Source organism: Anas platyrhynchos, chromosome 2, assembly GCF_047663525.1.
Source record: "Anas platyrhynchos isolate ZD024472 breed Pekin duck chromosome 2, IASCAAS_PekinDuck_T2T, whole genome shotgun sequence".
Taxonomy (NCBI): domain Eukaryota; kingdom Metazoa; phylum Chordata; class Aves; order Anseriformes; family Anatidae; genus Anas; species Anas platyrhynchos.
In genome coordinates, this window is record NC_092588.1 from 4345857 (window position 1) to 4358167 (window position 12311).

At 37.8% G+C, this 12311-nt stretch overlaps 1 protein-coding gene across 4 annotated transcripts in view; it reads left to right on the forward strand.

Annotated features, from left to right (window-relative positions):
• Nucleotides 1-12311, forward strand: part of TRAPPC9 (trafficking protein particle complex subunit 9) — a 460345-nt gene that overhangs the window by 43006 nt on the left and 405028 nt on the right. For all 4 annotated transcript variants that reach the window (XM_038173943.2, XM_038173949.2, XM_038173944.2 and 1 more), the window contains 2 exons: nucleotides 1248-1393; nucleotides 5742-5827. In XM_038173943.2, the coding sequence (XP_038029871.2) occupies nucleotides 1248-1393; nucleotides 5742-5827 (232 nt within the window). The remainder of the gene's footprint in view (nucleotides 1-1247; nucleotides 1394-5741; nucleotides 5828-12311) is intronic.

Sequence of the window (12311 nt, forward strand, 5' to 3'; positions counted from 1 at the left end):
ATAACTCATCTTGTGATATTCTTCTTAGACCTTCATCATTTTTAGCTATAGCACATCATCTGGGATGATTTGGGTTATTTTAGAAGCAAATTGCTTCCTTGTATGCATGCACTTTTTATTAGTGGGGATGTTGGTTGACAGAACCGTCCTTTATTGTGCTCAGCTCCCAAACGTGCCAAGGACTTGAAGTAGTTTCGTGTTCTCAGTATTAGGTTATTGTTCTGAAATGTAGTGTAATTCTGTGACTGTGGTGAGCGACTTCAGTTATCTTGTGTAAATGTTACAAAATCATTTTAACATGTAAAAAAGAATATGCTTTTCAAAATAAAGACGTTAGATTTTGTTTCTGTGACCTGTACAGCTGAGGATGGCAAATCTCTTTCGTAATCCTCCAGTGCTAGCCATTGTACTTGAAAAACTTCATAAAACACAAGAATTTAATCACATACAGCAACATTCATAGCCTTTTGTGTTTATTATGGCATTATCAAAGCAGTCCAGTGAGATAAATTTTACTGTGACGGGTGAATGGGGGAAAGGAGGGAAGAGGGGAGCTTGTCTTTGAACGGGTTGGGGTTTTCTAGGATTCCTCTGTGTGACTCCTCAACTGATTTCTGGTCTCCTAGGGTTTTGGCTGGGCTCTCTTCCTGCTGTTACTTTTGCTGAATATCCACTAACATCTCACTTGTTCATATTTCTGATATTTAGTCTGTAATTTCCCACCAGCAGTGGAGGGCCAGTGGTTTTCTCTCTTAGTATCACAGGGATTTTGGTCTAGCAGAGAGATGGTCTAATAAATCATCCCCTTCTTGTCTATCTGTGATTGCTTTATGGGCCTGCAACAAGGCCACTCCAATTCCTGTCAGATTTCCTTCCTTCCAGATGCAACTCTTCACTCCAGCTGTTTGAAAACTTGTTTTATTCACCTTGAGAAGTCCTTTATTTGCATTACATTGTCCACTGAAATTTTGTTTGGCTTTTGCCTTGGGTTTAAGGTAAATATTTGATTGCTTTCTGCACTGGAGTTGTGGTGTATCTGCCATCAAGATGATTTTGGTGTTCTGATACCTTTCTGAGGCCTTCCCTTCAGTTTTCTGGGACTGGTGTCATTTTCCTTTTGTATTGTACCTGTTTACTTCATGTTTTCCATTTCAGGTACTTTAATCAGTATTTACTGAGTAAGTCACTTAATATCTATCAGCTCACTTTTAATACAACCTTCTATAAAAACTATTTTTACTCAACAGATCTGTGAAGCTCTTGAACCTCCCCACCAGTCTCCGACCTCACAAAATGAAAAGTCTGCTGGGTCAGAACGTGTCAACCAAGAGCCCCTTCATATACTCTCCAATTATCGCTCACAATCGCGGGGAAGAACGAACTAAGAAAATAGGTAAGGATAAGAATATTTCCCAGGATTTCTCATTGTTTTAGTAAATCAGAAATTCTTTCTTGGTCAAGGAAAGCAAACCTGAATTTTTATTTGATTTAATCAGTTTTTTTAGCCTGTTGTGCTGAAGGAGCAAAGCATTGTTCTCCCCAGTGATTTTGAACCTTTGGGACTTTTCAACCTAATTCAAAGTGAGGATCGAGTCACATAGGGGATCAAATTCATTTTCAGAGGAGGGAACTAGTTGTTTTCTGCTAAAACAAAGGAGAATTCATACAAAACCTAGTTCTAACATGTTCCGGAGGCAGTAGGCAGCTTGGCCAGTTGTGTGTGCTGCCATGAGCTAGCTGCAGAGTTGGGTTTTTCTCTTTTCTGATAAGGGCATCGAACACAAAGACATTCAGATGAATAAGCTGCAGTTTTGGGGACAAAAAATGCAAATCAGCTTGACAGTGGTAGTTCAGCACCCCTGTAATTTTTATTTTTGGTTAATAAATTGTTACTTTAATAACTAATTGATAATTGGGATTTTAAAATTGGTTTTCAGCTTTTTTCTTTCAGAAGAAAAAGAGAGCGTCTAGTTAATATCCTGGTTTGATTTAACTTAAACACAGAATGATTAGCTGATTAGTCATTTTCTGCCAGAGGATTATTTAATTTATTATAAACAAACTCTTCAGCGCACTAATTGTGTCACTGGAAATAGATTAAAAGGCTTGTTTCAAATCCTGGATTAAGTTACAAATATTGGTAGTCCTTTTTGTTGCTTTTGTGCATATCACAAATGCATGATAATTTTTAACACGGGCATTAGTGTCAGCAGAGGAGAGACTCGTGTGACTTTGGAATAGAACTGATTGTGAAAACCTGAATACAGAAATGTGCAGATGGGTGTCTTTCTTAATTTTGGCTCATTATGATATTCTTTTCAGTACTGTGCAATCACAGTACTACTTTGATTTCAAAAAATTGCCAATAAAGGATAAGAAATTCTTAAAAATGTAGATCAGAAGGTGTATCTTATGCTATTTTTTTTGGAAAACAGTTTGTATTTCTCTTAATTTGATAAAAAATAGATTGGGATTTAAATTTTCAACATTTGATCTCATAAGTATACCACTTTTTTTTTTCTTTTTCATTTAAATAACATCTTATTGCTAATCCTGTCAAACAGGTGCTTTATGTAGTGTTCTTATTCCTGGATGGATGCAAAACAGAGCCTCCAGTTTTTGGTAGCAGCAGCGGTTCCTTTGTTCAAGTGCAGTGGGTACCATAGGAGTGTTGCATTATACAAAGTAGTTTCTCCTTTTAGTTTTTTATTTAGCATTAGGAGATGTCTGAACTGCTCGTGAGCCTGTAAAGCTTTTGTCTTTTGAAGTACATATGCAGTGCTTTCACTTGTAAAAGCCTCTAACATTTGGTTCTACAAACAAAAGAATACAGAGAACAAAAGCAGATACTTCTTTGTAAGAAGCAGAGGAATTTAATAAACTTCGAAAATAATTAAAATATTTAAAGACGTGTCTTTAATCTGCTTTAATTACAAACAACGACAATAGCAAATGAACTGTTTGCTGTTATGGAAATATGTAAGCCATATTCTGGGTAACTCATTGTTACAGCAAAGTAAATCAAGTGGTGCTGACAAACCAAAGGGAAACAAAGCCCTTTTGAGAAGTCTTAAAGGAAATGTTTTTTGGCTTCTGAGCTTTCAGCCTGATAAGCTTTTCTGATTGGAAACACGAAATTGGATTATTACGTTCTGGTTGAGTTGCTTTGATACTACGCTAGTCACGAGAAATAAACCTGAAGATTTATGACATAAAGTGATTTTTGTTGTGAAGTGCTGATAGTCAAAACGGCACTGCTTGTACTGTAACAGCTCCAGTAGAAATGGTGGGTTAAATACTGCTCTGAACCATCTTGCTGGGTTTTACCTGTCCTTTCAACAGCTTTTCCCCTAGGGAAGCAATTCTGTAGTGTTTTCCTGGTGTTTTTAGAAAGGTCTTCTGGAAAACAAACCTGAGGTCGCTGGTGGGAGCACTTTTTTGGTGCTGCTGGTGACCAGCGGGTTTTTTCTGCAGGAACGAGATCCCACAATGTGTCCCATTTGTTTGCCTGAAAATAATCATCAACGCTTTTGTAGGGAGGTAGCTCACAGAATATTTGAGGGGTCAAACCTGCAAAAACCAAGAAATGAGCCTAGGATCCTTTCTCTTTGAAAGCAGGGAGAGATTAAAACGTCGGACAAATTAACAGGTTTGTTGGTTTTGAGTAGAACTTAGGAAGATGAAATAATGAGTTTCCAATGTATATATGTATATTTTTTTCACTAACTGACCTTTTTAGGGTCACTTTTTCAATGTGTTTTCATGGAATGCATGTCAAAAAAGGCATTCTCATCCCATGGTAGCTCAAATCCAGAACTGATCCAACTTTGACTACCGAAGTGCCTTCTTCTGGTGACTGTTAACCATAACGGGGGGGTCAGTGCTCAAACATCTCTGCAGCTCTGTGCTCTTTGGAAGAGTTCCTTTGGGGACTGCAAAATGCATAAGATTTTGGATGCTCATAAGGAAGCTGATTAAAAAAAAATGTACAAAACATTCCATACAATTGTGCTTTTGAACATTTGGTTTTAATCGACTGTTTTACTTTGCAGGTTTCGTAGTAATATAACCTGTTAATATCTCGGGATGTATGTTTTTAATTTCCAGTAGCATTAATTGGAGTTAGACATTTGCATTAAGTATGTGTCCCTCGAGCTATCTAATGCTGCTTGCAAAATGTAATCAGATAGTGATTGTGAATGTGCAATTAGGGTACAGATGGTTTTAATTGTGAATTACAGTCTTAATAATCCCGTCTTTTTACAGAACTTTCTCTAATATCCTAGTAAAAAAGTGTTGAGATTGTGTTAAAATCACTGAGTAGAGTAGTTAAAAGGTAATCAGTGTGTGTTATAGATTAGGTTATGGAATGATTTATTTAATCTGTTTAATGAATATTTGTTGGTGAGGGCTGCATGTGGGTACTGTGAGAAATTTGGAAGGTAGACGGAAGCATGTGGGCTGAAAAAAGTACAAAATGGTGCTGTAAAATAATCTTTCTTCATTGAGAAGCTCCTCAGAAATTGTATCTGTGCTGCTGTCCTCACTTTGTTAAATTTCTCACCTCCTTAAACAAAATAAAACTTCCCCAAATGTTACGCTTGGCAGGGTGAGATGTCTTTAAAGCTCAACCTCTGTTGTCTGCAGTGAGATATAAACTGAAAGTGCAGCTTATTTCTTGGCCTGTTTACTGGTCGTGTCCTTCCTAAATATTTCCAGAAGTTGCTTAATAATTGGTGTTATTGCTTAAGAGTCTCCCTTTTGTGAACCTCAAAAAATAAATGCATAAACATCGGTATCAATGGATCCTCACAATATCTTCTCCTCCTACAGCATTTCCCAAACTTCCATAGAGAATTAGGAGGAGGAAGTGGAGATGGCATCTTAGGATCCTAGAGTCATTTGGGTTAGAAAAGCCCTCCAAGATCATCGGGTCCAACCATCCCCCTACCACCAATGTCACTCACTAAACCATGTCCCTAAGCACCACGTCCAACCTGTCCTTAAAGGAAATCATCTTGCTGGTGAGCAGATGCTTTCCCCATCCCTGGAGGTGCTCAAGGCCAGGCTGGATCGGGCTTTGGGCAAGCTGGGCTGGTGGGAGGTGTCCCTGCCCATGACAGGGGGCTGGAATTAGATGATCTTCAAGGTCCCTTCCAACCCAACCCATTCTGTGATTTTATGATTCTCTAATTTCTTCTTAACGATCTTTTATTTATTATTATTGATTTATTATATATCCTCAGCTCTATGTAGATGAAGATTTGCTCCCATTATTGTTAATATCCTTTTTCCCATGGTGTTTGTTCCTAATCTGGTTGCTTTTTAAGCAAGTCTTGATGATGCACGGTGCTGTGTGCCTTGTACCTGCCTCCAACCATGGGAGTGTTAAAGCTTTCAAGTGGCCAACATCTGGGATATCTTTAAGTACTATTTTGAACTGATGCCTGAGTTAATTTTGTCGATGCAATGTTGGCACGCAGGGGCTCTGGAGCACTACTATTATTAATATAATGAGTGTATTAACGAACGCTTCCGGTCCTTTAACCCGTTGCTTTGCCTCTGATTTATGGCTTGTGTCCCTCGGTGCACTTGAACGGGACTGGGGCTGTGCAGCTTACAGAGAGATGTTAATTTAGAACATAAAGCCAATATAACAACCTGACAGCTCAGCTGATGCTAATTTTTGTACCACTATGATTAGGCAATTCCTGCTTTAATTCTGTAATCCTTTCTCATAGACTTCCAGTGGGTCCAGGGAGATGTATGTGAAGTTCAGTTGATGGTGTACAACCCTATGCCTTTTGAGCTCCGAGTAGAAAACATGGTATGTATCTTTCTGCTTTTTATTATTTTTTTCTCATCTCTTTCCTACGTCAGAGTTTCAAATATGGTTTTCTAGTAATCAAGTAGCTTAAAACCTGGTTAAGTCAGTCCAATCTCAGTTTAACAGTGCAGTCGTGTCAGTTTTATCAAGTTTTGCTGTGATGATGAGGTATTGAAATGAAAATCTCTGCCACTTGGAGTGTGTAAATGCTTTACTGTTACTGATCTGTAAATTAATTCTGTGTCTCTGCATTGCCTTTAACTCGTGCTGAAGAATGTACTGGTTTTCAAGTAATAATCATATTCTGAAACCTTAAAATCAGTGTCTTCTTCCTCCTGTTATTTAAAAAAAAATACATTTATCCTAGCTTTTCAAATTCCCACCTTGATCGAAATTTAAAAAAATGAGGAATTAAGATAACTGGTTCTGGGAAGCTTTGATTTGTTAATAGAAGCTTCAGCTTATGGATCTGCTCTTCCCAGGGACAGATGCTATGTGAAAGCACCGGAAGCTAAAGGGATCAGAAGGGAGGACACAAAAAAAGGCAAGAATACCAGAGTAGCATTTAAGGTTGGAAGGTTCAAGTCCAAGCTCTCTGCTGCTTCATGCAACTGTGTAATACTGCTTTTGTGGACTGCTTCCAGTGGATACTGAAACAAAGTGGATCATTCCCTCCCCCCCCTTTATGCCAATTAACAGGAGTTTTCTCATTGTTAACCAATGAAAGGTTAAGACTCCTTTAACTGCTAAACCAGATTAATCTCCAGCCAGTCCTAATGCAGTGTTAGCCTTTACGTTAAATATTTCCACCTTTTATCCAATCTTTACGATTGCTTTAAAAATAAATCCTGTCTCACAGAGCCCACTGTTCTGTTGGGCTAAGTGAGTTAGGGTATATTTATTTGCTCTTTATTATTATTATTATTATTAACAGGTCTACTTAGAGGTTACTTAATATATTAACGTCTATGAAGTAACTGTAAAGCTGTGCATCACAAAGGACTCTGTAGAAATCAGTTTAAGAGCATTTTGATTTATAGTCTAATTTGTATCGTGGAAGTAATGATGTAATTATATATTTCAATTTGGGGGGGATAATTTTTTAATGAGGAAATTTCCTGTGAGTGGTTGCATACCCTTAAGAACTTGGATTAGTTATTTATAAGGGTGTACGCTCCATCCATTCACTGGATTACTACAAATTAATTGTAGGAAGGATACTACAAATTAATTGTAGTAGCACGACTCCTCCTTTTTTCCTGTTAGGATGATAGCTGTGTTTTGAACTAATACTGAATTTCGGTTTTATTGGTAAGGATGAGAGGAAGGAGGCAAGCAGACTGGACGTTTAATAGAGACGACTAACGTAATTCTGTAGTCAGTGATCTATAAATAGAGTGCTTTGAGATATTCTGCTTTGCTCTGATGTCATCTCACCGGGGAGGGACCGTGGGATCTCCATCTCCTAAATTTGAGTGGACAGGAGAGTGAAAAAACTGCACGGACATGAAAGCTGGCACTGTTTTGAGCAGTGGGTTGGACACGAGGACCTCCAGCATCTCCTTCCAGCCTAACTTGCTCTGATTCTCTGATCTCATCTGTGGGTTCTCTAGTGTGTGGGAATAATTCTTACTTTATCACAAGAATGAAATCTTTTGTTTTTATTTTAATAATTCAGGGTGTTCAATATTTTAAAGTATTTTATTTTATTATTAGTGATTTGTTTTATTATTAATGTCTACGTATGCCTCAAGCCTCCTTTTTGTCTTTTTTTCATGTCACGTTCTTTCACATTATTTAACCTCAGAATCATTTGCATAGTGAGTGTCATTTGCACTTCTGTCATTTAATGTCAGTTTTAGCTCGTCTGTCCCACAGCTTTTTTCCTTTGGACTCACCACCTTACCTGTGCAGTATGACTGCTCACTCAACCTCGTTTCCAATGCCTGACAGTCCTTTGAGTTCTCCATCACATGGTTTCCTTTACTCTTTCCCTTTATCATGGCTCACCATCAAAACAAAACGGTCTTGAAATCCATCGTCTCACTCCTTTTTTCTAATTTTCCCTTTCTGTCAGCTTTCAGTTTAGTTTATTTTGTTCTTTTAGCTTACTTGCTGCAAGTTAAATAAACCATGGAAGCGTTGATCCAAACTTCTATCAGGATACTTTTCCTTGTGACATCAGGTAAACAACTTAGTATTGAGATACAGCACAAGTTGTTAAGGAGCACGATTCCTCATTGAAAGGCTCTCTAGCTTTTTTCATTATTTGAAGCATTAATGTAAAATATATTTAGTTTTATGAGGCTGTGGAGGCATGACTTTGATCAGTATTATTCAGATGAGAAGCCCTATAAAGTTGGAACAGTTTATTTTTGTTGTTGTTTTTCTTCAAAACTCTTTGCCCATCTTCCTTGTTCTTGCTGTTTATTCCTTGACATGCATATTCATGATTTGGGAATCTATTTAGATACCTCTTTTTCATATTTTTCATGTGTGTCCCATTTCTTAAAACTTTCCTGTCTTCTGTATCCCAGTCTTCTTTTGGTCCATATAGCAGGAAGGCCAATCCAATGAAAGGTGCAGTAGTGTTTGCAAAATAACAAATTAACATGTTTAAGCATGGACTGTCGAGGTGGTTAGGTCCAACAACTGCATATTTTGGTCAGTAAAGCAAAGCAGGAGAGATCAGAGGCATTGTTTCCGTAATACTTACCAGGTACATTCAATCAGCATAGTGAGGGAGAGGCAAAAATGAGCCTAATTTTCTTTGTCTGCAGCACATCAGGCAGAATATTTTTTGCTGTCCTTGTGGTCTAACCCAAGTCAAGAGTAGATTTGACGTTCAGCTCTACATAAGTACATACAGCACTTCACTTTTTTCCAGGAATATCGATTTCTGTTTAGACTTGTTCAGGTACCTGAATGGTCGCCCTTATCTCTCGTACAGTTACCAAGCCCTTTTTCTATCCAGGAAAAAAATGACCTTTGGATTTCAGACCTTCAAATAAAAACCCACAAAACCAAGCTGGGAAATCTCTGGTGTATTTACTTTGTATCTTGGAAAAAAAATGTTTAAAGCAGTGCGAAGTGTTTTAAGTCCTATAAGATTTTAACTACTTTTTCCTCTTTGTTTCCCAAGTTTCATTTCAAAAACAAATGAGCTGTCTTCACAGGCTGAGAATCGTTGTGGGAGCGTTATTTATTCAGTGAAAGCATCTTTTTACGTACTTTCTGTAGAAAATGGAGCCTTCTTACAACCACCATTGATACATACAGAGCAGTGGAAGCTGTATTGCAGTAAGGCAGCATTGACAAACTGAAAAATACTGCCACAACACATAGGGTTAATGTAATTTAGAGTATTTAAAGCTCATAACCCAAAAAGAAAATCTTTTTTCTATAGGTCTCATTCTGTTTGGAGCATTTGAAGACAATTGAAGTATTTTGATTAATGATAGTTTGAGAATAGCTGTTGCTTTTTATTTGGTAAACTTCAAAGCTATGCTATTAGCCAAGAGCACTTTTAATGTTGATATTTAAAAATAACATCTAAAATTTTGATAAATCTTTTTGTACAACCTGTCTCTGAATTTAGCTCATGATCATTCAAAATATTTCCATGAACTGCTCTTTAGTGAGTTCATATCTATGTACTCTTGAGAGAATATTTACTTACTGATGGGCTGTATGTTATTGAAGCTGTCCTGGACAAGAAAATACACAGAAAAGGTTGGTGGAAGAAGGGTAAAAATGGTTGTGGTTGAAAATTTCGAGGTCTGCTTAAAACAGTCTCGCTGGAAATACTGGGAGAAACTTCCTTTTAAATAAATATTTGTAATTTTCATGTGAAGTATTTGACAGCGTTGTATAAAGTATGTTCAGTGAGAAAACGAACTTTGGCAGTGGTACTTGGGGGGAAAAAACAGCGATTGCATATCAGGATTGGTAAGTAAAGCCCAAAAAGGCACTTAGATACTCATGTTGTTTTAACAGCATCCCCAAAAGCTACCATTTGCATACAAGTTGTTCTGTTTCTTTGAAACTAAATCTAGTTTGGAAGTGATTGAAAGGCAGGCTGTAGTAATAGTGTGCATATATCCTCTCTAAGACAATTTAGATAGTTTTATAGGAATACAAGGAAATAAAAATCTTTTTGCTTCTGATTCGTATATTCCCTGGAGGAAGCCTTGCATACAGATACAGTTTTTCAATTTGGTCAAAAACAGCAGTGATTACTAAATATTATTACTGAGATCAAGTACAAGACTCTGGGGAAAAAGAAATCTGACACTCGCCTCCTTTTTCTTTTCCTTTTCTTCTTTCTCCACATCAGATACCTTTAGGTAAAGGATATAACAGCACTTCAGCCTTGCTTTCATTGTCTCCATTAAATTAATTTTTTTAGGCACCAGAGGGCAATGTTGGGCAAATATTGCTGAATCCAGCACATAGCAGAACTGGAAGTGTCTTTCAGACATTGTAGATACGTCAGTGTCATGTAAAATTTATTTGTGTGGGTCAAGTTTTCAGAATAATTATCTTGATTTCAATTCATGCCTGGAACACCGAAGACTTGTTGAGCTTTATATTGTATTGTTTTTTTTTTCCATTCGATGAGCTTTTATGCTTTCTTGATGTCTATTTTTAAAAGCTTGAAGTTTCACTGGAGAGTAAAACTCTCAGAATGAGAAAATTGGATTAACGATGTTTTTTCCTTCATGTGTTAATGGACTTGAGGCTCTTAATTTTTTAGCCCTGGAATAGTTTTGCTTAGTGCAGATGCTTTGGCATTTCCATTGCATTTGTTCTCTGAAGATCTCTTCATTTTCCTTTGCTAAAGAATAAATTGGGAATGCATTTGTAATACATTATAAGAAAAATATATTGTGCTGAGCACTTTGCGTTATCGGTTACCCTGTGATCAGTGTGGATAATGTCAAAATTTTCCCCTTTTTTTTTTCCCCCCATGGCTTCAATTTCTCCTTGCCTGAGCCAGAAAGGCAATTAGCTTCCCTCTCCCCCTTGGCCCAGTGAAAATTGGGCTAATTAGGACCGTGTCTTAATGAGAAGCTTCCTGTATTTTGGAAAAGGGACTGGGCCATAGTTTTGCAGTGGTGTTGTAGTTTCTTAGAGTTTGTGTGCATTTGGGGACATAGCCAGGAATGGAAAAATGCTGATGTATTAATCGTTACAAGGTAAGTTCAGTGTGGTCATTAAGGAGAAAGACTGAAGTGGGAAGGCTGCTGAAGCTCTGTGTTGTTACCTAATCCCCTCCTAGGAACTTCCATTGAAGGAAATTCCAAAATACCCTAGACAAAAATGACACCTCGATGAGTTGGCTCTGCCTCAGAGCACGGAGATGGATTAGGGAATAGTGAGGGGGCTCTGCCTCGTCTGTTTTATTTACTATGGTTTATACTAAACAAGACATTGGAGGGTTTTTTTAATAGTTGATTTTTTAGGATTTTCAGTCCTTGGATGACAGGATTTGGTTGAGGCGAATCCTAAATGATTCCTGTGTATATGAATATTTGGCCAAGTGATAGCTCAGTGCTTTGGAGACTGAAATAATTTTGTAAAGCCTTCTGTACCTGTTGCAAAGGTGAGTTCTGGAGTGCGTGGGGGTCACCTTTATGGTGTAAGATTTGCCTCACTCAAAGCAAAAGCAGAAGGATTACGATGAAGAGTGAGCCTTAGTGTAAAGTGTAAATGCTCACCCCTCTTCTGGGGTGCAGATCCCTCTGCGAGGATTCCTTCCATCAATTATGTTGCATCCTATCTAAAATTAATTTGTATTGACCGCTTATTGCAACTACTATTTTATAAGCTTTATTATGAAATAGTGTAAAGAATGCAGCAGAAAGGACTGCAAACAAGGCCTGGTTGTGTTCCTAGCTACATAAAAGCACCCTTTTGGAAAGCAGCGCCCACTCCTACGCTGATGAGGTGGGAGTCACAAAGCATCGATGCTCTGCTAGACCGGCTGGCGAAAGCAGAGTGAGACAGAATTTGATTTATGAGGTTTTGTTGTGGGGATTGCTTCTTAGAACAGAATTCTGTATGAGAAACTAGGGGAAAAGTAAAATTCAGTAGAAATGAGGGTTCAGCAGGATTTGCTTACAGCATTTCAAGTGAAATGATTATATTGTGTGCAGTGTTAGAGAAGGATACAGGTCTCTGAAGAACCTTTCCACAAAGACAGCTTGGTTTGAAATCAGCTTTGTCTCAACAATGTGTCGTCTACAAAGAAGGAATCGCTGGAACAAAGGATTTAAGCTTTTGGGTACATCAGGCCATGTGTGAATAGTTATTTAGTTATTGCCCAGGAATTTGTTGATGAGGTAGTGGTGGTGATTAGTCCCCGTTCAAATCAGGTCATCGAAGACTTAAAGCAACAGGTCGAGACTCAGTCATTGCCTGGATAATCCAGGTCGTGCCATTTTCCTTTCCTTATTATATGAGTAGCAATTAGGATAATTTC